This window comes from Oncorhynchus mykiss, chromosome 14 (assembly GCF_013265735.2).
Source record: "Oncorhynchus mykiss isolate Arlee chromosome 14, USDA_OmykA_1.1, whole genome shotgun sequence".
Taxonomy (NCBI): Eukaryota; Metazoa; Chordata; class Actinopteri; order Salmoniformes; family Salmonidae; genus Oncorhynchus; species Oncorhynchus mykiss.
The window spans coordinates 32,398,262-32,425,307 of NC_048578.1; the positions used below are offsets into that span (position 1 = coordinate 32,398,262).

General features: G+C 43.0%; 1 protein-coding gene across 4 annotated transcripts; it reads left to right on the plus strand.

The window, feature by feature from the left end:
- Nucleotides 1-34: 34 nt before the first annotated feature.
- On the plus strand, nucleotides 35-25,818 carry LOC110489141 (zinc finger protein 711). Of its 4 annotated transcripts, XM_036943332.1 has the most exons (11): nucleotides 35-274; nucleotides 1,487-1,566; nucleotides 1,817-1,915; nucleotides 2,138-2,788; nucleotides 5,954-6,103; nucleotides 9,557-9,700; nucleotides 10,010-10,147; nucleotides 14,465-14,605; nucleotides 20,842-21,008; nucleotides 22,167-22,261; nucleotides 22,292-25,818. In XM_036943332.1, exons 3-11 carry the CDS (start codon nucleotides 1,837-1,839, stop codon nucleotides 23,316-23,318), a joined length of 2,592 nt encoding a protein of 863 aa, XP_036799227.1. In that variant the 5' UTR covers nucleotides 35-274; nucleotides 1,487-1,566; nucleotides 1,817-1,836; the 3' UTR covers nucleotides 23,319-25,818. The 4 variants fall into 4 exon arrangements, with proteins under 4 accessions (XP_036799227.1, XP_021417410.2, XP_036799228.1 ...); XM_021561735.2 differs by having other exon boundaries at nucleotides 1,828-1,915; nucleotides 22,167-25,818; XM_036943331.1 differs by having other exon boundaries at nucleotides 36-274; nucleotides 22,167-25,818.
- The last annotated feature ends 1,228 nt before the right edge of the window (nucleotides 25,819-27,046 follow it).

The following is a 27,046-nucleotide window of genomic DNA, read 5'->3' on the forward strand; positions in this document are numbered from 1 at the left end:
TGTCAACTTGACAATATCGATGTGTACTCAAAGCTCTCGCCTGCGTGACGCAAACAGACAGGGATCGGCGCTAAACGAGGCCACGCATTGTCTGGCCCTCCCGCCCTCCGTTGCGAGCGAGCAACGTGATTGGCCCAGGCCCCGGAAAGAGTGCCCGGGGATCCAAATGTACAGGCCGCATTTATCTTAGTGTCGAAAAATAAACCCAAACAATAACAGACACAACCGAGAAAGGAAACATATCGACGATCCATTTGAAGGAGTCCATAATAAGGTAAAACACTTCGAAACGATTGAAATTGCATATCAAATATATGACTAGGGCCCAGTCGGCCGTTACGGGCCTTCTACAGCCCGTCGAAAAACAACATGGTTGATTATGCCGCATGCTCTAGCTAACATGCTAGGCTAGCTAGCTAATGTCCCTTCGCAATTACAAATGCATCGATAAATGTTTAGCTACTAGCAATGTTGTGAATGTACAGGACGATTGTATTTATTTTGTGATATCGATCGCGTGTCATGGTGTTCATTTAGCACCAATCGTTGATGTATGGAGGTTTTATGGAGTTTTAAAACACGCTAGCTAACCAAAATGGCGGAATCGAGGCTAACTAGCTACGGTTGTGGGCGCAACGGTTTATACATAAATATACCGTAAGTAACAGCCACCAAGCACTATACACCCTGTTCAATGACTTATTATTGCTATATACATCCCTTTCTTTGCAGTATTGCTCAACGTTGCGTTTGTGGAATTTCCCCCCAGATGTCGACATCTGCCGCAAAACGTCTGCACAAACCCGAACAAGCTTGCTTAGTTCTTTATTAGCTAGCGGGCTAGCCCGCTACAGATAGCCCTCTACGCCACCGCCACCCAATGAATGTGGATGTTTGCAAGTGTTAACACGAACATTTGGTAATCAGGTGGAATTAGTAACACTAACTAGTTGGTTCTGTTCATTTTTTTTGTTTTAAATAGCGAGTACTCGCTAGCATGCCCTACAGTTGCATAATCCAGGCAGCCATGAAATTGGGCAATGAATGGTGGGCGTGTGTGGGATAACTCAAATCATTGGATTTGAGAAGCAGGAAAAACAACCGTTATTTATCCGTTCTAGGTCTCTTTCGACCGTCGCATAATAGAAATATGACCGAATATCTCATTATTCATTCATATTCCGTATGAGCTAGGACTGACTCAAATGGCATCAACAAGTGTTAACCAATCAACAGTTTCCACGGTAGCACCAATTAACTATGTGGTCATATTTTTCCAGACATTAATTTTGTCAAGGCAGACACAGCAATGCCAGTAGCTAGAATACTGCAGTTTCAGCATCCTTATCATAAAATAGCATACGCGGAGGATATCTACTGGATATGTGATGTCATCAGTTTTTCCCACACTTCCTCTTGTGTTCCCTGGATGAAAGATCAATGTTTTCAGTGGCATCTATCTCAGTTTGTTGTCCATTCTTTGCAGGGTTCTCTCTCCCAATGGAAGGAAGAAACACCAGCAACACACTGTTCTTATTTTAGAGTGCATTGTCATCAAATGTGAAGGTAATACACACTGACAGTAATTAATATCCACGGCCTTTCTCTGAGTAGGAGTGCTGCTCTAAGATCTGTCCATATAATATTATTCATTATGATCTAAAAGCCAAACTGATCCCAGTTCGGCACTCCTACTCTGATATATTTTGTGGATACCGGCCCTAATCATCTGACATTCCTGAATTCACATAGTGTGTAACGAGTATTGAACCTCTTGAAAGGATGTGTAGGCCTAACATGAATAATTTTATTTAAGCTTTTTTTAAGATCAAAGAGATGGACCACGGTGGAGGGATCCTGGAGCTACACACACAGGAGTTAAAGATGCCTCACACCATGATCATGCAAGACTTTGGTAGGTCAATATAGCCTTGTGATAATGTATACTTTGGGTTCATTAGCCTTCACTTGATAGCCCAATGCCTCATGCAAAGTTAGAGGCTGAACACACTACAGCAAAGTCTTGTGTAGCTGTACCTTTTTTTGGAAAGACTGGAAATGCCTCAGGCCAAACCAGGGCTGCAGTGGAAAAACATTCCTGTAATAATCTTCCCCCTCTTACTGTTTCCCTGTGCAGTGGCAGGAATGAGGGGCCTGGCCCACATCGACGGGGATCACATTTTGGTGTCTGTGCCTGAGGGCATGCTCCTGTCTGACGTCATGACAGACGAAGGCATCCTGCTGGAGCACGGCCTGGAGGTGCAGGGCCTCGAGACGGAGGTGGAGGTGGAAGGCCTAGAGACGGAAGTTGAAGGCTTTGGAGCGGAGGTGGTGGAGCTAGAGACACAGATGGTTGAGGGCCTCGAGACGGAGGTGGTTGAAGGCCTGGAGGTCGAGGCTCTGGAGGCGGAGGTGGAAGTCGAGGGCCTTGAAGCAGAGGTAGAGGTCCTAGAGGAATATCTAGAGACTGAGGTGATTGAAGGCCCTGACATTGGACACGAACACTTGCTGGGTTCCGAAGTGGCCATCGAGGAGGCTATAGACTCTCACCATCACCATGTTCTAACCTCAGACCTCATCCAGGGCTCAGTCCACCACCACCACACACCAGACCAGCTTTTTGTGGAGCACCAGGAGGAGGAGGAGGAGGAGGACGGGTTGGAGGGCTTGGACCAGGAGGTGTTGGTGGGGGAGGAGGAGACAGTGATCCAGGCCCACGAGGAGCTGCCGGTGGACGTGGAGGCTGTCTCTCTGCACACTGATGAGGAGGACTACCTCATGATCTCCTGTGAGTCAACTACACCTAGAAACAGACTGAGGCTTGATTTCATTGAATTATTTGCTATGATCAGTAATATTAGAGCTGTCCCTTCTTTCGACCAATGGATTGGTACATTTTTTAAACATGTATTTTTCCATATAGACACACCCTATGTGTTTTAATAAAATCATATATGTGCTTTGAGCTTGTCTGATGCTTAAAGTTTACGGTTTGATGCCTTAAGAGGGTGCCAGAGATCTAGATAACCAGAAGAAGAAAAAACTGTCCCAACTACCCCCCTCCAGCTCCTGCTGGCTTTCTGCCATTACTCTCCTGAAGTTTCCGGTAATAGGCTACACGAAGAGTCGCTAAACTTTCTCATGTGGAATGCCAATTTATCTTACCATTTCTACAGATCTACGTGACAGTTATGGTTTTCATATTCACATTTTCGTGAAAGTTTAATTGAATTAATAATAACGTCTTCATATCTCAATCAGTGTCATGTGGTTGATAAAAATTCTATCATTCTAAATGAACATGATACATACCTAAAACGTTACTTCCATTGCCAACTATGTAAAAACAAATCAAAACATTGCAGCCTGCAGGTAGAAAATATCCTGATTTTAAAAACAAATCCTATGAATCACATTGGCTACACATGGCCTGTCTGCAACAAACTTGAAACATTGTATCAACTATTAACTTGTGTTCAGCCTGAAGCTAGCACTATCGAACTTACAACATTTGTATAACATTATTCTGGGCCCTCAGTTTCTGCAAGTGAGCTCAGGACAGACACAAGGGATAAAAACCCGTGCTTGACTTGGGCAGGAGCTCACCGGAGCTGAAAACAGGTACCTCAAATGTTCTACCTCTTGAGCTCCTGTTCCTCTTATAGAAAATTAGCTAAAAAGTATTTTGGAGCTCCTGCACCTAAATGTAAACAGTACCAGCACCCAAAATGAGTACCGGAACCTATTACAGTTCAAGTCAAGCACTGATAAGAAACATATTTTATGATGTTTTCACTGGATCAGAGAATCACATTTTCCCCTTTCACGCTGAGTGGTTATCAAAAGGGAGAGAGCTGGAAAGATCTTTTCAAATACATTGAGGAACTATTGTCATTCTCAATGGATGTAAAAAACAGAATTTGTTTGCTTGCTGTTTGGGGTAAAGAAAACATTACTTTGAGAAGCTCCACAGGTGGTGAGTTAAGCCAATCAGAAGTACTATCAGATGCCCAAATGGGCACATTTATGTCTACATTTGCACGCATGACAGGTAGCCTATGGGCCTACTTCCATGTGTGTGTGTGTCCTTACTCAACATTTGACAGGGGTGCTCCAAACAAAAGACAATGACTAATTTTACAGAACTCGTAAATAAAATTAAATAAACCAAAAGTTGTTTCTCACAAGTGTACCAGGTATAGGTTGTGCACTCTGCAAACAACATGTCCACTGTGACACTGACAACAGGAAGACTGGAAAAATATTGAATGGATAAAAAAAAATGACCGTAACCAAAGTAACACGTTGTAGATTAGGAATGATGGGTAAATGTACTAGTGGTGATATATGTAAAGGGGAATTGATAGAGACTAACAATCAAACGCAACCAATTCACACGATGAAGTTATGAGACAATGAATGTGCACAAATTGGCGGTAGAGAGACGAATGCCGAAGTCGGCATTTACCGTGATTTGGCCTCAGCAGGGCATTCATACTTCTTGCACTTCGCGGAGCAGTGCAGCGCTGTTGTCATGGAAATGAGTTTGTATTTATACAGCGTGTACCGTTTCCCCCTACCGTCAACCAATCATGTCAATGCGGAGCTATTCCTTCTTCATTGTTACAAAATTTAGGGGGCTCATTGACTATGTGGTACAGAGCTCGATTTGGCCTTTGGAGACTACGCAATTGCCAAACACCTTCGATAATGAGCCTCCGACCACATTTTAGAATCAAGCATAAATTGTCTTTCAGTCTAGAGTCTAGGGTGAGTTGGACCGCAGAGTGAAGGAAAAGCATCCAACAAGTGTTCCGCATATGTGGGAACTCCTTCAAGACTGTTGGAAAAGCATTCCAGGTGACTACCTCATGAAGCTGGTTGAGAGAATGCCAAGAGTGTGCAAAGATGCCATCAAGGCGAAGGGTGGCTACTTTGAAGTATCATATATAAAATATTTTGATTTGTTTAACACCTTTTTTGGTTACTACATGATTCCATATGTGTTATTTCATAGTTTTGATGTCGTCACTATTCTACAATGTAGAAAATAGTAAAAAATAAAGAAAAATCCTTGAATCAGTAGGGGTGTCCAAACTTTTGTCTGGTACTGTGTGTATATATATATATATATATATATATATATATATATATATATATATATATATATATATATATATATATATATATACACATATATATATATATATGTATATACATATACATACACATATATATATATATATATATACACATATATATATATATATGTATATACATATACATACACATATATATATATATATATATACATATACATACACATATATATATATATATATATATGTGTATGTATATATATATATATATGTGTATGTATATATATATGTGTATGTATATATATATATATATGTGTGTATGTATGTGTGTGTGTATGTTACTGCTCGACCTAAAACCATCTCGGTCGACCAACGGCCTAATTGGGGACAGCCCTAATTTGAATCAATATTTACAACCACTGCAAGTTGATAGGCTAGAATATATCTGAAGGATTGTTTGTAGACCATTTCTGAAGTCTATTTTGAGAGCATATTTCATGAACTATTCTGATCATTTTTGCCTTGCAAGTCCTTGGTATTGTCCTACCCTGCTGCTGGGTAAAAGCTTACTGTCGTGTTGTTTGTGTCCATCCAGTGGATGATGTTGTTGAGAAGAGAGGAGGCACTCCTCTAGAGATCACTACTGTAATCTTAGTGTGTGTGTCCGTCCATCCAGTGGATGACGTTGGTGAGAAGCTGGACAGTGGAGACACTCCTCTAGAGATCACTACTGTAATCCTAGTGTGTGTGTGTCCGTCCATCCAGTGGATGACGTTGGTGAGAAGCTGGACAGTGGAGACACTCCTCTAGAGATCACTACTGTAATCTTTGTGTGTGTGTGTCCGTCCATCCAGTGGATGACGCTGGTGAGAAGCTGGACAGAGGAGACACTCCTCTAGAGATCACTACTGAGGTGATGCATGATGAAGACTCCAACAAGGAGGGGTCCGAGGTCATCAAGGTCTACATCTTCAAAGCAGAGGCTGATGATGATGTGGAGATAGGTGAGTGATACTTCTATCTCGTTCAAAACAACTGGGAACTCTCCGACTTCAGTGCGTTCAAGACCACTGGGAACGCAGAAAAAAATGAGCTCCGACTAGGGAATAATCGGTTTGAATGGTCATTCAACTCGGAAACTCTGGCATCTTTCTAGAGCTCCAACTTTCCGACCTGAAGATTACCGACGTCATGATTTGACATTGGTTATTTCAGAGTTCCCACTTGTCTTGAAAGCGCCATTCTTTCATCAACGAGGCCAACATTTCAAGAGCCACGTGTCAATTGAAAAGTAAAGCAGAATTTTCATATTCTGAATGGCATCAAACTATTATCTTCTAACGTGAAGTATCAGCTACATACATGGAAATGATAGTTTAGATGGTAAGTGTTCCCTGGAGGAGTAGAGAACATAAGTGTGCTAGTGTGTGACTAGCTATGTTTCCTTCCAATTGGTGACAGATTTCTATGCAAATATTCAAAAATCTGCATAAGAAAATATGTGCATTTTCCCACCAGTGCTATTTCCAAAAAATTGACTTTTTGTACATAAAATCAGTGCGTGATGACGTAGTGCAACACAAAATGTACTTTTTCATGTACGGAATAAAAATGAAAAGTTCAATGTGTTTTTGCATCATTTTCAACTCGACTGATAGTTTTGTCACAAACTGTTGTGTTTTAAGTGTGTCTACTCTGGTCTGGGTACAACAGCTCTCGGATACAGTGAGGGGAGGCTAGTCTACATAATGACATTATTATGGAGAAGAGCCAGATGTAGTTTTTGTCAAACAGCAGTCAAGCGTCATCATCTCACCAGAATAAGACCCTCGATATTTTATTGAAAAGAGCATCAATGTCACAGTGCACTTTCAGCACCCTGTGAAGTTCATCGCAACTTATTTCATCTGTAGCCTAATAAACTGCACGGTTTCCCCAGTTGTATTGGGAGGACCACACGTCGCGTGACTCCCAAGTATACTTCAATATGGATATTTATATATCAATATTTGCGCATAAAGGCGTTTTCTCGCATAATTAATTTCACCGTCATACATCGATCCCACCATGTCGAATAATTAACAAATGATCTGTCAGCATCTATAAAATTGTACCTAAACTTCCCGTTTCCATCACAGCTGTCGCAATTTATTTATATATATATATATATATATGGGAACACTTAAACAACACAATGTAACTCCAAGTCAATCACACTTCTGTGAAATCAAACTGTCCACTTAGGAAGCAACACTGATTTACAGTAGATTTCACATGCTGTTGTGCAAATTGAATAGACATCAGGTGGAAGTTATAGGCATTTAGCAAGACACCCCCAATAAAAGAGTGGTTCTGTAGGTGGTGACCACAGACCACTTCTCAGTTCCTATGCTTCCTGGCTGATGTTTTGGTCACTTTTGAATGCTGGCGGTGCTTTCACTCTAGTGGTAGCATGAGACGGAGTCTACAACCCACACAAGTGGCTCAGGTAGTGCAGCTCATCCAGGATGGGACATCAATGCGAGCTGTGGCAAGAAGGTTTGCTGTGTCTGTCAGCGTAGTGTCCAGAGCATGGAGACGCTACCAGGAAACAGGCCAGTACGTCAGGAGACGTGGAGGAGGCCGTAGGAGGGCAACAGGACCGCTACCTCTGCCTTTGTGCAAGGAGGAGCAGGAGGAGCACTGCAAAATGACCTCATGACGGTCAGAAACAGACTCCATGAGGGTGGTATGAGGGCCCGACGTCCACAGGTGGGGGTTGTGCTTACAGCCCAACACCGTGCAGGTCGTTTGGCAAGATCGGCAAATTCGCCACTGCTCTTCACAGATTAAAGCACTGAGGCCATGTGACAGACGTGACAGAGTCTGGAGACACCGTGGAGAACGTTCTGCTGCCTGCAACATCCTCCAGCATGACCGGTTTGGCGGTGGGTCAGTCATGGTGTGGGGTGGCATTTCTTTGGGGGGCTACACAGCCCTCTGTGCTCGCCAGAGGTAGCCTGACTGCCATTCGGTACCGAGATGAGATCCTCAGACCCCTTGTGAGACCATATGCTGGTGGGGTTGGTCCTGGGTTCCTCCTAATTCTTTATTTTTTATTTTACTAGGCAAGTCAGTTAAGAACAAATTCTTATTTTCAATGACGGCCTAGGAACAGTTCAGGGGCAGAACGACAGATTTGTGAAACCTTGTCAGCTCAGGGATTTGAACTTGCAGCCTTCCGGTTACTAGTCCAACGCTCTAACCACTAGGCTACCCTGCAAGACAATGATAGACCTCATGTGGCTGGAGTGTGTCAGCAGTTCCTGAAAGGTCATACAGGCACGTGGAGGCCACACACACTACTGAGCCTCATTTTGACTTGTTTTAAGGACATTACATCAAAGTTGGATCAGCCTGTAGTGTGGTTTTCCACTTTCATTTTGAGTGTGACTCCAAATCCAGACCTCCATGGGTTGATAAATTTGATTTCCATTGATAATTTTTGTTATTTTGTTGTCAGCACATTCAACTATGTAAAGAAAGAAGTATTTAATTAAAATATTTCATTCAGATTTAGGATGTTATTTTAGTGTTCCCTTTATTTTTTTGAGGTGTGTGTGTGTGTGTATATATATATATATATATATATATATGGATGGTATAATTTTTTTTATTCAAAACCGTTATAGTGCTATTTCTATTGTTTTTATTATATTTCACTAGTCCTGCATGTTGGAGCTCGAAGCCTAAGGTTTTTAATGTACCCTGCAATCACACCTGCAACCCTGTACATATGACCATTAAACACTGTCAAACTCTACTAGCATTAAACTGTCTGTTGAACACTGTCAAACTCTACTAGCATTAAACTGTCTGTTGAACACTGTCAAACTCTACTAGCATTAAACTGTCTGAACACTGTCAAACTCTACTAGCATTAAACTGTCTGAACACTGTCAAACTCTACTAGCATTAAACTGTCTGAACACTGTCAAACTCTACTAGCATTTAACTGTCTGAACACTGTCAAACTCTACTAGCATTAAACTGTCTGAACACTGTCAAACTCTACTAGCATTAAACTGTCTGAACACTGTCAAACTCTACTAGCATTAAACTGTCTGAACACTGTCAAACTCTACTAGCATTTAACTGTCTGAACACTGTCAAACTCTACTAGCATTAAACTGTCTGAACACTGTCAAACTCTACTAGCATTTAACTGTCTGAACACTGTCAAACTCTACTAGCATTAAACTGTCTGTTGAACACTGTCAAACTCTACTAGCATTAAACTGTCTATTGAACACTGTCAAACTCTACTAGCATTAAACTGTCTGAACACTGTCAAACTCTACTAGCATTTAACTGTCTGAACACTGTCAAACTCTACTAGCATTAAACTGTCTGAACACTGTCAAACTCTACTAGCATTTAACTGTGTATTGAAGTGTGGTTACTGTCTCTGTCTGTAGGTGGAACCGAGGTGGTGTCTGAAAGTGACTGCCATAACGGTCACCATGCTGGGTTGGAGTCTGGGGGAGGAGGCAGATATGGCCGGGGGGAGAGGATGGTCTACATGGCTGTGAAGGACCACGCCCAGTCAGAGGAAGATATCAGTGAGTAAACACTCTTAAAAAAAAAATCTGTGAAGGTTTGTTAGTGGAACTCTTCATTTTACCTGTCCAGTCATGTGATCAAACACGCCTGGATAGGTTCATTATTTTTTATTTTTCAACAAATAGCTTTCACAGGTGCCGTTCAGAAGGATTTGAAGATGGAGTTGTGCAAATCAACAGTGTTTGTGCATGTTCTGTACATGTGTCTGTGTCGTTCTGTTTTCCAGACCTGGCCGACGTGGCTGAGCAGGTGTAGTTGGTTGAGGAGGAGGGTAAGGGTTGTTACTGAATCTGTCTGTGTGTTTACAGATGTGTCAGACATGGCAGAGCAGGTGTACATGGAGGTGATTGTTGGAGAGGAGGAGACCTCTGCAGTCCAGGAGAACCAGCTAGATGACTCTCCAAACAGCAAGATGTTAGTCCCCGTCTCCTGGGCTGCTGCCTACGGTAAGAAATAAGATTTGTGTGATCAACTGGTTTTATATTCATTAATAACAGTATTCCTTCATCTGGATATAACACGCACAACTATGGGCTCTATTTTAACAAACCTAACGCAATGGTAAGTCCAAGCCCCGGAGGTAGCGCTATAGGTTTGATGAATTAACAAATTGTGGCTTTTGTCGAGGCTTGGCCCCTCACTTGCCAATCGTAACATGCTCCATGGCTAAATATGTGGTTGTGTATTTACTATCTTTTATGTATTGCCTTGGAATCAATTCCAATGTTAGTTTGTTTTATAGTTTGTTAAAACAGCTTACAGAAACAAAATAACAAAATATAGACCTTTCCCGTCTTTGCTGAATATGTTGGCTGGAACCTGCTTGAACCTGCTTGTAGTCCACATTGTTCTAAGTAATTGCATGGCTTTAATGTGGAAAGAGAGATATATATATATATACATACATACATACATACATACATACATACATACATACATACATACATACACACACACACACACACACACACACACACACACACACACACACACACACACACACACACACACACACACACACACACACAGCACTGAAATAGGGGCGAGGCCTACAGTGAATTGCATTAGGACTGAGCATGGACATGCCAAACGTTGCCAATAAGAATGATTAAATTCATTATTATTATTTTAGGCTTAAAAAGAGAGTGAATAATTGTAATACAATTCTAAAGAAAACGTGTTTTTAAAATGAGCTAAATGTCTAAATACACTTACAGGCACCATAATTGCTTCCTGTGGGCATATCATTTTTAAACAACGCAGCCTCTGGTTTTACGCCCATCCAAACTGTTTACAGCAGCTGGACAAAGATCCAATGCAAAGAGAAAGGGAGAATGTCCCCTCCTGTTATACTGCTTCAAAATATGTTTTATATACACCATCTTACAAATTGCAGTCACACTTTTCCAGAAGTGCATTGCATGAGCGCCACAGACGTTCTCACCATTAAACCAGGCCTTGGAATTATTCTAATAAGCAATTTCCACATCCGGCTTCTTCACCTGTAGATTGTCTGGGTGGCTCGTTTCAGACCAACTGATGAAACTGTGGGTTTGCACAGCCGAAGATTGTCTGCACAAACTGTCAGAAACAGTCTCCGGGAGGTCTACGTTATCCGTCTCCATTCTGCACAAACTGTCAGAAACGGTCTCCGGGAGGTCTACGTTATCCGTCTCCATTCTGCACAAACTGTCAGAAACGGTCTCCGGGAGGTCTACGTTATCCGTCTCCATTCTGCACAAACTGTCAGAAACGGTCTCCGGGAGGTCTACGTTATCCGCCTCCATTCTGCACAAACTGTCAGAAACGGTCTCCGGGAGGTCTACGTGATCCGCCTCCATTCTGCACAAACTGTCAGAAACGGTCTCCGGGAGGTCTACGTTATCCGTCTCCATTCTGCATAAACTGTCATAAACGGTCTCCGGGAGGTCTACGTTATCCGTCTCCATTCTGCACAAACTGTCAGAAACGGTCTCTGGGAGGTCTACGTGATCCGTCTCCATTCTGCACAAACTGTCAGAAACGGTCTCCGGGAGGTCTACGTCATCCGTCTCCATTCTGCACAAACTGTCAGAAACGATCTCCGGGAGGTCTACGTTATCCGCCTCCATTCTGCACAAACTGTCAGAAACGGTCTCCGGGAGGTCTACGTTATCCGCCTCCATTCTGCACAAACTGTCAGAAACGGTCTCCGGGAGGTCTACGTTATCCGCCTCCATTCTGCACAAACTGTCAGAAACGGTCTCCGGGAGGTCTACGTTATCCGCCTCCATTCTGCACAAACTGTCAGAAACGGTCTCCGGGAGGTCTACGTTATCCGCCTCCATTCTGCACAAACTGTCAGAAACGGTCTCCGGGAGGTCTACGTTATCCGCCTCCATTCTGCACAAACTGTCAGAAACGGTCTCCGGGAGGTCTACGTTATCCGCCTCCATTCTGCACAAACTGTCAGAAACGGTCTCCGGGAGGTCTACGTGATCCGCCTCCATTCTGCACAAACTGTCAGAAACGGTCTCTGGGAGGTCTACGTTATCCGCCTCCATCCCCTGATGTTTCAGCATGATGATACACGTCCCCATGTCACAAGGATATGTACACAAATCGTGGAAGCTGAAAGTGTCCCAGTTCTTTCATGGCCTGCATACTCACCAGACATGTCACCCATTGAGCATGTTTGGGATGCTTTGGATTGACGTATACAACAGCGTATTCCCAGTATCCAGCAATTTCATACAGCCATTGAAGAGGAGTGGGACAACATTCCACAGGCCACAATCAATACATAGAGTTGATCAGGCTGATGGAGATGTGTCACTCTGCATGAGGCAGGTGGTGGTCACACCAGATACTGACTGGTTTTGTGATCCAAGGTCCTACCTTTTTGTTTTAAGGTATCTGTGACCAACATATGTATATCTGCATTCCCAGTCATGTGATCCATAGATTATAATCTAATTAATTAACAGATCTCCTTATGAACTGTAACTCAGTAAAATCTTTGAAATTGTTTCTTGTTTTGTTTTTGTTCATAAGTCTTTCTCCTCCCCTGCTGTGTAATTCAATTTAAAGGGCTTTTAAAATGTATTTAACCTTTATTTAACTAGGCAAGTCAGTTAAGAACAAATTCTTATTTTCAATGACGGACTAGGAACAGTGGGTTAACTGCTTGTTCAGGGGCAGAACGACAAGCTTGTTAGCTCGGGGATTTGAACTTACAACCTTCCGGTTACTAGTCCAACGCACTAACCACTAGGCTACCCTTCCGCCCCAGTGCTAGACCCGCTTTATTGGCATAGGGAACATATGTTAACATTGCCAAAGCAAGTGAAATAGAAAATAAACTAAAGTGAAATAAACAATAATGACATGGGTCTGTTCCTCTCTTCCTCTCTTCCTTTTACACTCACAGAAGTTTCAGAGGAATAGACCCATGTTAGATGTCATTATGGCTATATACAGTGTTGTAACGATGTGCAAATTGTTAAAGTACAAAAGGGAAAATGCATCTAAATATGGGTTGCCTTTGTGATGGCACACAGTGGTATTTCACCCAGTAGATATGGGACTTGATCAAATTGGGTTTGTTTTCAAATTTTTTTTATAGGTCTGTTATCTTTAGGAAATATGTGTCTATAATATGGTGGTGCAGGAGGTTAGGAAGAGCAGCTCAGTTTCCACCTCATTTTGTGGGCAGTGTGCACATAGCCTGTCTTCTCTTGAGAGCCATGTCTGCCTACGGCGGCCTTTCTCAATAGCAAGGCTATGCTCACTGAGTCTGTACATAGTCAAAGATTTCTTTAAGTTTGGGTCAGTCACAGTGGTCAGGTATTCTGCCACTGTGTACTCTCTGTTTAGGGCTAAATAGCATTCTAATTTGCTCAGTTTTTTTTGTAAATTCTTTCCAATGTGTCAAGTAATTATCTTTTTGTTTTCTCATGATTTGGTTCGGTCTAATTGTGTTGCTGGTCTCCAGGTTCATCTCTCTGTAGGTGATGGCTTTGTAATGGAAGGTTTGGGAGTCCCCTTCCTTTTAGGTGGTTGTAGAATTTAACTGCTCTTTTGTTCATTTTGATAATGAGCAGGTATCGTCCTAAATCTGCTCTGCATGCATTATTTGGTGTTTTACGTTGTACACACAGGATATTTTTGCAAAATTGTGCATGCAGAGTCTCAATTTGGTGGTTCTCTCGTTTTGTGAATTCTTGGATGGTGAGCGGACCCCAGATTTCACAACCATAAAGAGCAATAGGTTCTATAACTGATTTGGAATATTTTTTTAGCTAGATGGTATGTTGAATTTTATGTTCCTTTTGATGGCATAGAAGGCCCTTCTTGTCTCTCAGATCGTTCACAGCTTTGTGGAAGTGACCTGTGGCGCTGATGTTTAGGCCGAGGTATGTATAGTTGTTTGTGTGCTCTAGGTCAACGATGTCTAGATGGAATTTGTATTTGTGGTCCTGACAACTGGACTTTTTATGGAACACCATTATTTTGGTCTTACTGAGATTTACTGTCAGGGCCCAGGTCTGACAGAATCTGTGCAGAAGATCTAGGTGCTGCTGTAGTCCCTCCTTGGTTGGGGTCAGAAGCACCAGATCATCAGCAAACGGTAGACATTTAACTTCAGATTCTAGTAGGTTGAGGCTGGATGTTGCAGACTGTTCTAGTGCCCTCGCCAATTTCTTGATATATATGTTGAAGAGGGTGGGGCTTAATGTGTTTTATATGTAGATAAGTCTGTTTCTCCTGCTGTTTAAATGTAGATAACAACAGTGTGGACATGGTGAGGAATGGAGGGACCAGGCCATACCTTCAGATCAGAGACGGTCAGGGCACCAACAGAGCCCTCAAACAGAAGATCAAGAAGAAGAAGAGGAATGGCGAGACACGGCAGTGCCAGACCGGTACAGACATTACATTATTACGGCAGTGCCAGACCGGTACAGACATTACATTATTACGGCAGTGCCAGACCGGTACAGACATTACATTATCACGGAGGTGATAGACCCGTACAGACAGACATTACATTATCACGGCAGTGCCAGACCGGTACAGACATTACATTATTACGGCAGTGCCAGACATTACATTATCATGGCAGTGCCAGACCGGTACAGACAGACATTACATTATCATGGCAGTGCCAGACCGGTACAGACAGACATTACATTATTACGGCAGTGCCAGACATTACATTATCACGGCAGTGCCAGACTGGTACAGACAGACATTACATTATCACGGCAGTGCCAGACATTACATTATCACGGCAGTGCCAGACATTACATTATCATGGCAGTGCCAGACCGGTACAGACAGACATTACATTATCACGGCAGTGCCAGACATTACATTATCACGGCAGTGCCAGACATTACATTATCATGGCAGTGCCAGACCGGTACAGACAGACATTACATTATTACGGCAGTGCCAGACATTACATTATCACAGCAGTGCTAGACCCGTACAGACAGACATTACATTATCAAGGCAGTGCCAGACATTACATGATCATGGCAGTGCCAGACCGGTACAGACAGACATTACATTATCATGGCAGTGCCAGACCGGTACAGACATTACATTATCATGGCAGTGCCAGACCGGTACAGACATTACATTATCACGGCAGTGCCAGACATTACATTATCACGGCAGTGCTAGACCCGTACAGACAGACATTACATTATCACGGCAGTGCTAGATCCGTACAGACATTACATTATTACGGCAGTGCCAGACATTACATTATCACGGCAGTGCCAGACATTACATTATCACGGCAGTGCCAGACATTACATTATCACGGCAGTGCCAGACCCGTACAGGCAGACATTACATTATCACAGCAGTGCCAGACATTACATTATCACGGCAGTGCTAGATCCGTACAGACATTACAATATTACGGCAGTGCCAGACATTACATTATCACGGCAGTGCCAGACCGGTACAGACAGACATTACATTATCATGGCAGTGCCAGACCGGTACAGACAGACATTACATTATTACGACAGTGCCAGACATTACATTATCACGGCAGTGCCAGACTGGTACAGACAGACATTACATTATCACGGCAGTGCCAGACATTACATTATCACGGCAGTGCCAGACATTACATTATCATGGCAGTGCCAGACCGGTACAGACAGACATTACATTATCACGGCAGTGCCAGACATTACATTATCACGGCAGTGCCAGACATTACATTATCATGGCAGTGCCAGACCGGTACAGACAGACATTACATTATTACGGCAGTGCCAGACATTACATTATCACAGCAGTGCTAGACCCGTACAGACAGACATTACATTATCAAGGCAGTGCCAGACATTACATGATGGCAGTGCCAGACCGGTACAGACAGACATTACATTATCATGGCAGTGCCAGACCGGTACAGACATTACATTATCATGGCAGTGCCAGACCGGTACAGACAGACATTACATTATCACGGCAGTGCCAGACATTACATTATCACGGCAGTGCTAGACCCGTACAGACAGACATTACATTATCACGGCAGTGCTAGATCCGTACAGACATTACATTATTACGGCAGTGCCAGACATTACATTATCACGGCAGTGCCAGACATTACATTATCACGGCAGTGCCAGACATTACATTATCACGGCAGTGCCAGACCCGTACAGGCAGACATTACATTATCACAGCAGTGCCAGACATTACATTATCACGGCAGTGCTAGATCCGTACAGACATTACAATATTACGGCAGTGCCAGACATTACATTATCACGGCAGTGCCAGACCGGTACAGACATTACATTATCACGGCAGTGCCAGACCGGTACAGACATTACATTATCATGGAGGTGCCAGACATTACATTATCACGGCAGTGCTAGACCCGTACAGACAGACATTACATTATCACAGCAGTGCCAGACATTACATTATCACAGCAGTGCTAGACCCGTAAAGACAGACATGACATTATCACGTCAGTGCCAGACAATACATTATCACGGCAGTGCCAGGCATTACATTATCACAGCAGTGCTACACCCGTACAGACAGACATTACATTATCACGGCAGTGCCAGACCGGTACAGACATTACATTATCACGGCAGTGCCAGACATTACATTATCACGGCAGTGCCAGACATTACATTATTACGGCAGTGCCAGACCGGTACAGACAGACATTACATTATCCGTTACAACTAGTTATGTCTCCTTAATATATAAAGTGATCAGAGGGTTGAAAACATGGTGGAGATTCCATGTTTTGATCTGCTCCTCAGTAATATACACTACATGGTAAAAAAGTATGTGGACACCTGCTAGACAAACATCTCATTCTAAAATCATGGGCATTAATACGGTGTTGGTCCCCCCTTTGCTGCTGTAACAGCCTCCACTCGTCTGGGAAGGTTTTCCCCTAGATGTTGGAACATTGCTGTGTGGACTTGCTTTCATTCAACCACGAGCATTGGTGAGATCGGGCACTGGTGCTGGGCGATTAGGCCTGGCTCTAAGTCGACGTTCCAATTCATCCCAAAGGTGTTAGATGGGGTCAAGGTCAGGGCTCTGTGCAGGCCAGTCAAGTTTTTCCACACTGATCTCGACAATCCATTTCTGTATGGACCTCGCTTTGTGCACGGCAATGGTAGCGTTCTCGGGTAGGTAGCGTTTTCCTGGCATCCGCCATATTAGTTTGTTGGACTGCCAGACGATGAAGCGTGATTCATCACTCCAGAGAACGTTTCCACTGCTCCAGAGTCCAATGGCGGTGAGCTTTACACCGCTTCAACACTTAGCATTGTGTATGGTGATCTTAGGCATGTGTGTGGCTGCTCAGACATGAAGCACCCAACGAACAGTTCTTGTGCTGACGTTGCTTCCAGAGGCAGTTTTATTATTATTATTATTATTATTATTTTATTTCACCTTTTAGTTAACCAGGGAAGCCATTTGAGAACAAGTTCTCCTTTACAACTGCGACCTGGCCAAGAAAAAGCAAAGCAGTGTGACAAAAACAACACAGTTACACATGGGATAAACAAACGTATAGTCAATAACACAATACTTTTTTTCTATGTACAGTGTGTGCAAAGTAGTAAGATTAGGGAGGTACGGCAGTAAATAAGGAATGGAGGCGAAATAGTTACTATTTAACATAAACACTGGAGTGATAGATGTGCAGATGATGTGCAAGTAGAGATACTGGGGTGCAAAAGAGCAAAACAATTATATATAACAATATGGGAATGAGGTAGTTTGGTGTGCTATTTACAGATGGGCTGTGTATAGGTACATTGGTAAGCTGCTCTGACAGCTGATGCTTAAAGATGGAGAGATGGAGAGTAAGTCTCCAGCTTCGGCAATTAACAAAAAAATAACGTTTATTTTTATCATTTTTTATATTTTTTAAATTGCATTTCTTTCCCGTCATTAGCAGCAGAGAACTGGAAGGAAAGGTGGCCAAAGGAGGTGTTAGCTTTGGGGGTGACCAGTGCAATATACCTGCTGGAGCTTGTGCTACGGGTTGGTGTTGCTATGGGGTCCAGTGAGCTGAGATAAGGCGGGGCTTTTCGTAGCAAAGACTTATAGATGACCTGGAGGCAGTGGGTTTGGCGACGAATATGAAGCGAGGGGCCAGCCAACGTCAGCATACAGGTCGCAGTAGTGGGTAGTAAATGGGGCTTTGGTGACAAAACGGATGGCACTGTGATAGACTGCATCAAATTTGTTGAGTAGAGTGTTGGAGGCTATTTTGTAAATGACATCGCCGAAGTCAAGGATCTGTAGGATAGTCAATTTTACGAGGGTATGTTTGGCAGCATGAGTGAAGGAGGCTTTGTTGCGAAATAGGAAGCCGATTCTAGATTTAATTTTGGATTGGAGATGCTTAATGAGATTTTACAGTCTAACCAGACACCTAGGTATTTGTAGTTGTCCACATATTCTAAGTCAGAACCATCCAGAGTAGTGATGCTAGTCGGGGGTGTGGGCAGCAATCGGTTGAAGAGCATGTATTTAGTTTTACTTGCATTTTAAAAGCAGTTGGAGGCCACGGAAGGAGTGTTGTATGGCATTGAAGCTTGTTTGGAGGGTAGTTAACACAGTGTCCAGAGAAGGGACAGATGTATACAGAATTGTGTTGTCTGCGTAGAGGTGGATCAGAGAATCATCATCAGCAGCAAGAGCGACATCATTGATATTTACAGAGAAAAGAGTCGGCCCGAGAATTGATTATTGAAATGATCGATTGTCGTGGATTTATCGGTGGTGAGTGTTTCCTAGCCTCAGTGCAGTGGGCAGCTGGGAGGAGGTTCTCTTATTCTCCATGGACTTTACAGTGTCCCAAAACCTTTTGGAATTAGTGCTACAGGATGCAAATTTCTGTTTGAAAAAGCTAGCCTTAGTTTTCCTGATTGACTGTGTATATTAGTTCCTGACTTCCCTGAAAAGTTGCATATCGCGGATGCTATTCGATGCTAATGCAGTACGCCACAGGATGTTTTTGTGCTGGTCAAGAGCAGTCAAGTCTGGGGTGAACCAAGGGCTATATCTGTTCTTAGTTTTACATTCTGCACTTTTAAAGAGCAACCAGGCATCTTCTACTGACGGGAGGAGGTCAATATCCTTCCAGGATACATAGGCCAGGTCAATTAGAAATGCCTGCTCTCTGAAGTGTTTTAGGGATTGTTTGACAGTGATGAGGGGTGGTCGTTTGACTGCAGACCCATTACGGATGCAGGCAATGAGGCAGTGATCGCTTAGATCCTGGTTGAAGACGAGGTGTATTTGGAGGGCAAGTTGCTCAAGATGATATCTATGACGGTGCCCATGGTTATGGATTTTGGGTTGTACCTGATAGGTTCTTTGATAATTTGTGTGAGATTGAGGGCATCTAGCTTAGATTGTAGTATGGCCGGGGTGTTAAGCATATCCCAGTTTAGGTCACCTAACAGTACGAACTCTGAAGATAGATGGGGGGGGGGGCAATAAATTCACATATGGTGTCCACGGCACAACTGGGGGCTGAGGGGTGTCTATAACAAGAGGTGACTGTGAGAGATTTATTTCTGGAAAGGTGGATTTTTAAAAGTAGAAGCTTGAATTGTTTAGGCACAGACCTGGATAGTAAGACAGAACTCTGCAGGGGATCTCTGCAGTAGATTGCAACTCTGCCCCCTTTTGCAGTTCTATCTTGTTGGAAAATGTTGTAGTTGTGGATGAAAATGTCAGAATTTTTGGTGGCCTTCCTAAGCCAGGATTCAGACATGGCAAGGACATCAGGGTTGACAGAGTGTGCTAAAGCAGTGAATAGAACAAACTTTGTGAGGAGGCTTCTAATGTTAACATGCATGAAACCAAGGCTGTTACAGTTACAGAAGTCAACAAATGAGAGCGCCTTGGGAATAGCTGTGGGGCTGGGGGCTACAGGGTTGGGTTAACCTCTACATCACCAGAGGAGGAATAGGATAAGGGTACGGCTAAAGGCTATAAGAACTGGTCGTCTAGTGCGTTGTGGACAGATCATAAAATAAGCAGATTTCTGGGCGTGGTAGAATAGATTCAGGGCATGATGTACAGACAAGGGTCTGGTAGGATGTGAGTACAGTGGAGGTAAACCTAGGCATTGAGTGACGATGAGAGCGGTTGCGTCTCTGGTGGCACCAGTTAAGCCAGTTGAGGTCTCCGCATGTATGGAGGGTGCGACAAAATAACTATCTTAGGCATTTAGGGCGGGGCTGGTACTCTACAGTGAAATAAAACAATAATAACTAACCTAAACACCAGTAGACAAGGCATATTGACATTGGGGAGAGGCATGTGTAGCCGAGTGGTCATTGGGTCCAATGAGCAACAATAGGGGAGTCAGGGAGCCGTTCAGTAGCCGCTACTACGCTAGGTGAGCTGGAGGCTCGGCGATTCAGAAGGCTAGCAGGTCATAGCCAGCAGATGGGTCATGGGTGTGGCTGAAATAGATGATCCACTAATTTGAAGCAGTGTCCACATACTTTTGGCCATGTTGTGCATCTCTGCTCTTTGTCTGTCTCGTCAGCTGTGGTCATACGTTCTCAGTTGGCTCACCTGGATAATTAAAGGCTAAATACATTTCCCCTCTGTCTCCTCTCAGCTGTGATCATCGGTCCAGACGGCATGCCCCTGACCGTCTACCCCTGTCACATCTGTGGTAAGAAGTTCAGGTCACAAGGCTTCCTCAAGTGCCACATGAAGAACCATCCTGACCACCACCTTAAGAAGTACCAGTGTACCGACTGTGACTTCACCACCAACAAGAAGGTCTCTGTCGTCTCTCATATCTCTGATGTTCACGTCGTTGGACCTTATCTGTTATTACTCCTCTTTTCTTCTCCCCTTCATTTTCTTTATTCTTTAGAGAATAGAGAATGGCGCAGCCATGGGCCAGGATTACTGCCTTGGAGGGAGTTGTCCCTCGATAATTCCCTGGTTCGAGGGCATTATAACTTTCTGTATAATCTCTGCAGACATACAGTGAGGCAAAAAAGTATTTAGTCAGCCACCAATTGTGCAAGTTCTCCCACTTAAAAAGATGAGAGGCCTATAGTTTTCATCATAGGTACACTTCAACTATGACAGACAAAATGAGAGAAAAAAATCCAGAAAATCACATTGTAGGATTTTTTATGAAATTATTTGCAAATTATGGTGGAAAATAAGTATTTGGTCACCTACAAACAAGCAAGAGAACTTGCACAATTGGTGGCTGACTAAATACTTTTTTGCCCCACTGTATGTTTATTCATTAAAATATGACGGACATTTTAGAATTAAAAATATTATTTTACCGAGTACATTATGTTTTTGCATTCTGAAGTTTCTACCCAAGTGTGCTGGTCATTAGTTATTTTCTTATGTTTTGACCCTGTCGTCAATGCTAATCATGCTAATCATTCGATGTTGCTATGCCATTTGACCTTGCTATGCTAAACAAATCATTGGCATGTCGCTAGCTAGCAGAGTCAATAATGATGAGAGACAAGCACTTCAATAAATAATCATTCAATAAATGTCCAATAGAATTCATGGATTTCTGAGTGTTTATGGTTTCCATGGTGAATTATTCGTTTTGGGTTCATTCTTGGGCTAGCTAGCCTATTGGCAGGGGAGAGATCTCTCCCCCCCTACTGTTGCAAACCAAATAGTAGCATGGAAAAAATCGTGTGATGTTTTTTTTTTCCCCAGAGGGAAATTAAGTTGATGAATTTCCTGCCTGGTCTGCTGGACAGTGGAATTATGAGATTAATACATCATGGTATTTTGCGTGAGTTGTTGTCTCATAACTCCTGCATATCAACCAATCAGGAACCAGACAACCCGTTTTATAGTATTACGTTGTAACTCCTCCCTATTAAGTGTGTTGCTCTTTTGACATGTCTGTAAAATGCACTATAAATATATTCTGTTTTTTTTTTGAAGGTCAACTTCCACAACCACCTGGAGTCCCACAAGCTACTGGTCCATCGCAGTGACCGAGACAGAACATCTTCCCCAGAGTACCCAGAATACAACAGGACCACCCCAGAGTACCCAGAATACAACAGGACCACCCCAGAGTACCCAGAATACAACAGGACCACCCCAGAGTACCCAGAATACAACAGGACCACCCCAGAGTACACAGAGTACACCCGGCGTTACCACGAAGACAGCCAGCTAGGGTCTAACAAGCTGATCCTGAGGGACAAGGAGTCCAAACTGCACCACTGTAAGTACTGTGACTATGAGACTGCAGAGCAGGGGCTCCTCAACCGCCACCTATTGGCCGTTCACAGCAGGAACTTCGCCCACGTGTGCGTGGAGTGCACTAAAGGCTTCCGGCACCCGTCAGAGCTCAAGAAGCACATGCGGACCCACACGGGGGAGAAGCCGTACTGCTGCCCGCACTGTGACTTTCGCTGTGCAGACCAGTCCAACCTAAAGACTCACATCAAGAGCAAGCACGGTGCCGATCTGCCTTTTAAGTGTGGCCACTGCCCCCAGGCCTACGCTGACGAAGGGGAGCTGCAGCGGCACACAGAGATGGTGCAGGGCCACAAGACCCACCAGTGTCCCCACTGCGAACACAAGAGCACCAACTCCTCTGATCTAAAGCGACACGTCATATCTGTTCACACCAAAGACTTCCCTCACCAGTGTGACGTGTGTGAGAAGGGCTTCCACCGGCCCTCTGAGCTGAAGAAACACTCAGAGACGCACAAGGGCAGCAAGGTGCACCAGTGCAGGCACTGTAACTTCACGACCTCTGACCCTTTCACCCTCAGCAGACACATCCTGTCCGTTCACACCAAGGACCTCCCCTTTAAGTGTAAACGCTGCCGGCGAGGGTTCCGCCAGTCCACGGAGCTGAAGAAACACATGAAGACCCACAGCGGGAGGAAGGTGTACCAGTGTCAGTACTGCGAGTACAACAGCCCGGACGCTTCAGGATTCAAACGCCACGTGATCTCGATCCACACCAAGGAATACCCCCACTGCTGTGACTACTGTTGTAAAGGCTTCCGAAGGCCCTCGGAGAAGAGCCAGCACATAGCCAGGCATCACAAAGATATGTTGATGGAGCGTTGTTAATACAATGTTGACTCAACGTTACCCGGACAGACAGACTGGCACACTCACTCCTCAGTCTACGTAGACCTGATTCACACGACAAAGGGGGAACACGTTTAGGCCGTTGATAAGGATGGAATGGTACATTTAGACTGCTAGCGACGATAACATTCTGACTGTTTCTCTTTTTCTACTGCTTGTATAGAGTAGGAGGAGGTCTCACCAGACCCCCCCCCCCCCCCCCCCCCATTCCCTCTCCCCCAGGTGTAATCAAACTAAGCATGTGGTGGAAGTTGGTGAAGTTTAAAACCAGTGTATATGTTGTCAGTGGGGCGCCTGTCACTCTTTCTGTATTTATTTATCTGCAGAGAGAGGATTCACCATATGATGAACATTTTTTTTTTCAAAATATGTCTGTGTGTATTCCTGTTGAATATCTGGAAGAAAGAAATGGACAGAAGTCCTCTAATATAGGAAGTGGTTATTTGAGAACATCATTCAGGCCTGTTCTTCTCTATCTCACCAGACTGTATCTGGATCAAACTAGTGCATACTGTATCTGGATCAAACTAGTGCAGACTGTATCTGGATCAAACTAGTGCAGACTGTATCTGGATCAAACTAGTGCAGACTGTATCTGGATCAAACTAGTGCAGACTGTATCTGGATCAAACTAGTGCATACTGTATCTGGATCAAACTAGTGCATACTGTATCTGGATCAAACTAGTGCATACTGTATCTGGATCAAACTAGTGCATACTGTATCTGGATCAAACTAGTGCAGACTGTATCTGGATCAAACTAGTGCAGACTGTATCTGGATCAAACTAGTGCAGACTGTATCTGGATCAAACTAGTGCAGACTGTATCTGGATCAAACTAGTGCATACTGTATCTGGATCAAACTAGTGCAGACTGTATCTGGATCAAACTAGTGCATACTGTATCTGGATCAAACTAGTGCAGACTGTATCTGGATCAAACTAGTGCATACTGTATCTGGATCAAACTAGTGCAGACTGTATCTGGATCAAACTAGTGCAGACTGTATCTGGATCAAACTAGTGCAGACTGTATCTGGATCAAACTAGTGCATACTGTATCTGGATCAAACTAGTGCATACTGTATCTGGATCAAACTAGTGCATACTGTATCTGGATCAAACTAGTGCAGACTGTATCTGGATCAAACTAGTGCAGACTGTATCTGGATCAAACTAGTGCATACTGTATCTGGATCAAACTAGTGCATACTGTATCTGGATCAAACTAGTGCATACAGGAGAGCTGCAATGCTCTGCTAACAACTTGTATCTTCAAACCTGGGTTCAAATCATGTTTGAAATATTTCTTATACGTTTAGCATTTCCTTTATCCTGCCTAGAGTGGACTTTTGCGAATCGGTTGGTTCTGTTTTGCCTGGCAAGCCCAACAAAGGTATGTATTTGAAATTATTACCAATAGTTTTTGAACCCAGGTCTAGGTATACTCCCAATAACCTGGTTTATACCCTAATACCGTTTGTTTTAAAGGCAATCTGAATCACAATCATGTCATTATGAGCCTGTGGGCCCTGTTTGGGTGGTCCACCTGTGAGGTCAGAGTGGAACAATGTTTACACAAGCACCTTAACCTACGAGCTACGAAACCAACTCGTTTTTTAAAAAACAAACAGAACTTTGTTTTGTTTCTTCTTAACAGTGCCAATTTATTATTAATTCAACTTTAATGTTTTGGTGTTTGGTGGACAGATGGTTCTGTATGTTTGGTAAAAACTTCAGCTGTTGTCACCACAGTTTTTTGACCTTGTGAATGCCACTGTAAGTTGTGTATATGACCTTGTGAATGCCACTGTAAGTTGTGTATATGACTTTGTGAATGCCACTGTAAGTTGTGTATGTGTCATCACATAGAACACAGATGTGGTCACACACAAGCCAACCATCCGATGGTCATGTCTTATGTTCTGTTTCTCCTCATGCACTGAGCTCTGCTAAAACAGACATCTGAAAAGTAAAGTGATTTTAAGTCTCAAACATATGCCGTGTAAAGAGATTGTGTGTTTTGAGTCAGTAGAAAGCACTTTAACTATTATTTTGTTAATTTTACATGTACGCAAAGGTGTATAATGTATAGTCCCTGAATGAGACAATATGAGTGTTGTGGGTATTTCAGGGCCTGGAGTGGGACAGTAGCGACCAGTATTCATCCAAATGTATTATCAATAGAGAGCTGTCTAATGAACTCTTCTGTTTTGATATCTGCTAGGAAATTGGTTGGTCATTCTGTTGAGATTTCTGCTCACTGGTGTCCAGCAACCCCACAGTCAGTTGGCTACACACACCTTAAGTACAATGGTGGAGAGATTGTCGTTGGTGTCTTAAAGAATGCACATAGTAGGCTGGCCATGAAATGAATTGTGTTTAAAAAAAATGTATGTTTTTTTTTTTTTTTTTTTTTTGTCTGATTGTTCAGAAACTACTGGTGAGGAGCAACCAAAATAAACAATTCTTTTTAGTTTTTTCTGTCCTTTTTGGGGTGCATTTAGAGCCTCAAAGGCTCTAGTGAGTAGTGCACGACTAGGGAATAGAATGTCTCCTCTTGCTCAATCATCACCACAAGATGGCGGTCTAACTCCATGGAAATGTAGGAAAATTAAAACGTTATTTCAAGCTTTACCGATAATGTATTACTCAGTTGAATAGTATGACAACTCACTTAAATGATCATATAAAATACCTAGTGAATAACTTAGGTCAAGAGTGGGTTACCATATTGAAAATGGGAAAGGAGTACTTATCCAATATATGTCCTGAATGGCACCCTATTCCGCATATAGTGCACTACTTTTGACTAGAGCTCTAAGGGCCTTGTTAAAAAAGTAGTGCACTACATGGGGAATATGGTTCCATTTGGGACAGACTATATGTGACTCTACCATACTGCTCCCTCTAAGAGACAGAACTTATCGAACTGTGATGACGTGATGTCAACACTTCTGTGCTCCTCCCCTTCATACATCAGGATTGATTCTCCAGGCAAGACCGTTTAAATGAACCCTGAGACGGAGCGCTCACCCTGGCTGGTATTCCAAAAGGCACCATATTCCCTACAGCTGGATAACAGGCTACATTAGACTATATATGGATAACAGGCTACATTAGACTATAATATGGATAACAGTCTACATTAGACTATAATATGGATAACAGGCTACATTAGACTATAATATGGATACCAGGCTACATTAGACTATAATATGGATAACAGGCTACATTAGACTAAATGTGGATAACAGGCTACATTAGACTATAATATGGATACCAGGCTACATTAGACTATAATATGGATAACAGGCTACATTAGACTATAATATGGATAACAGGCTACATTAGACTATAATATGGATAACAGGCTACATTAGACTATAATATGGATAGCAGGCTACATTAGACTATAATATGGATAACAGGCTACATTAGACTATAATATGGATAACAGGCTACATTAGACTATAATATGGATAGCAGGCTACATTAGACTATAATATGGATAACAGGCTACATTAGACTATAATATGGATAACAGGCTACATTAGACTATAATATGGATAACAGGCTACATTAGACTATAATATGGATAACAGGCTACATTAGACTATAATATGGATAACAGGCTACATTAGACTATAATATGGATAGCAGGCTACATTAGACTATAATATGGATAACAGGCTACATTAGACTA

Excerpts from the sequence above, each read along its gene's own strand:
- LOC110489141 (XM_021561735.2), top strand. The coding sequence starts at position 1,837 with ATGGACCACGGTGGAGGGATCCTGGAGCTACACACACAGGAGTTAAAG. Across the intron at positions 6,104-9,556 it reads TGATGATGATGTGGAGATAG|GTGGAACCGAGGTGGTGTCT; the intron begins GTGAGTGATACT and ends CTCTGTCTGTAG. Across the intron at positions 9,701-10,009 it reads CCAGTCAGAGGAAGATATCA|ATGTGTCAGACATGGCAGAG; the intron begins GTGAGTAAACAC and ends GTGTGTTTACAG.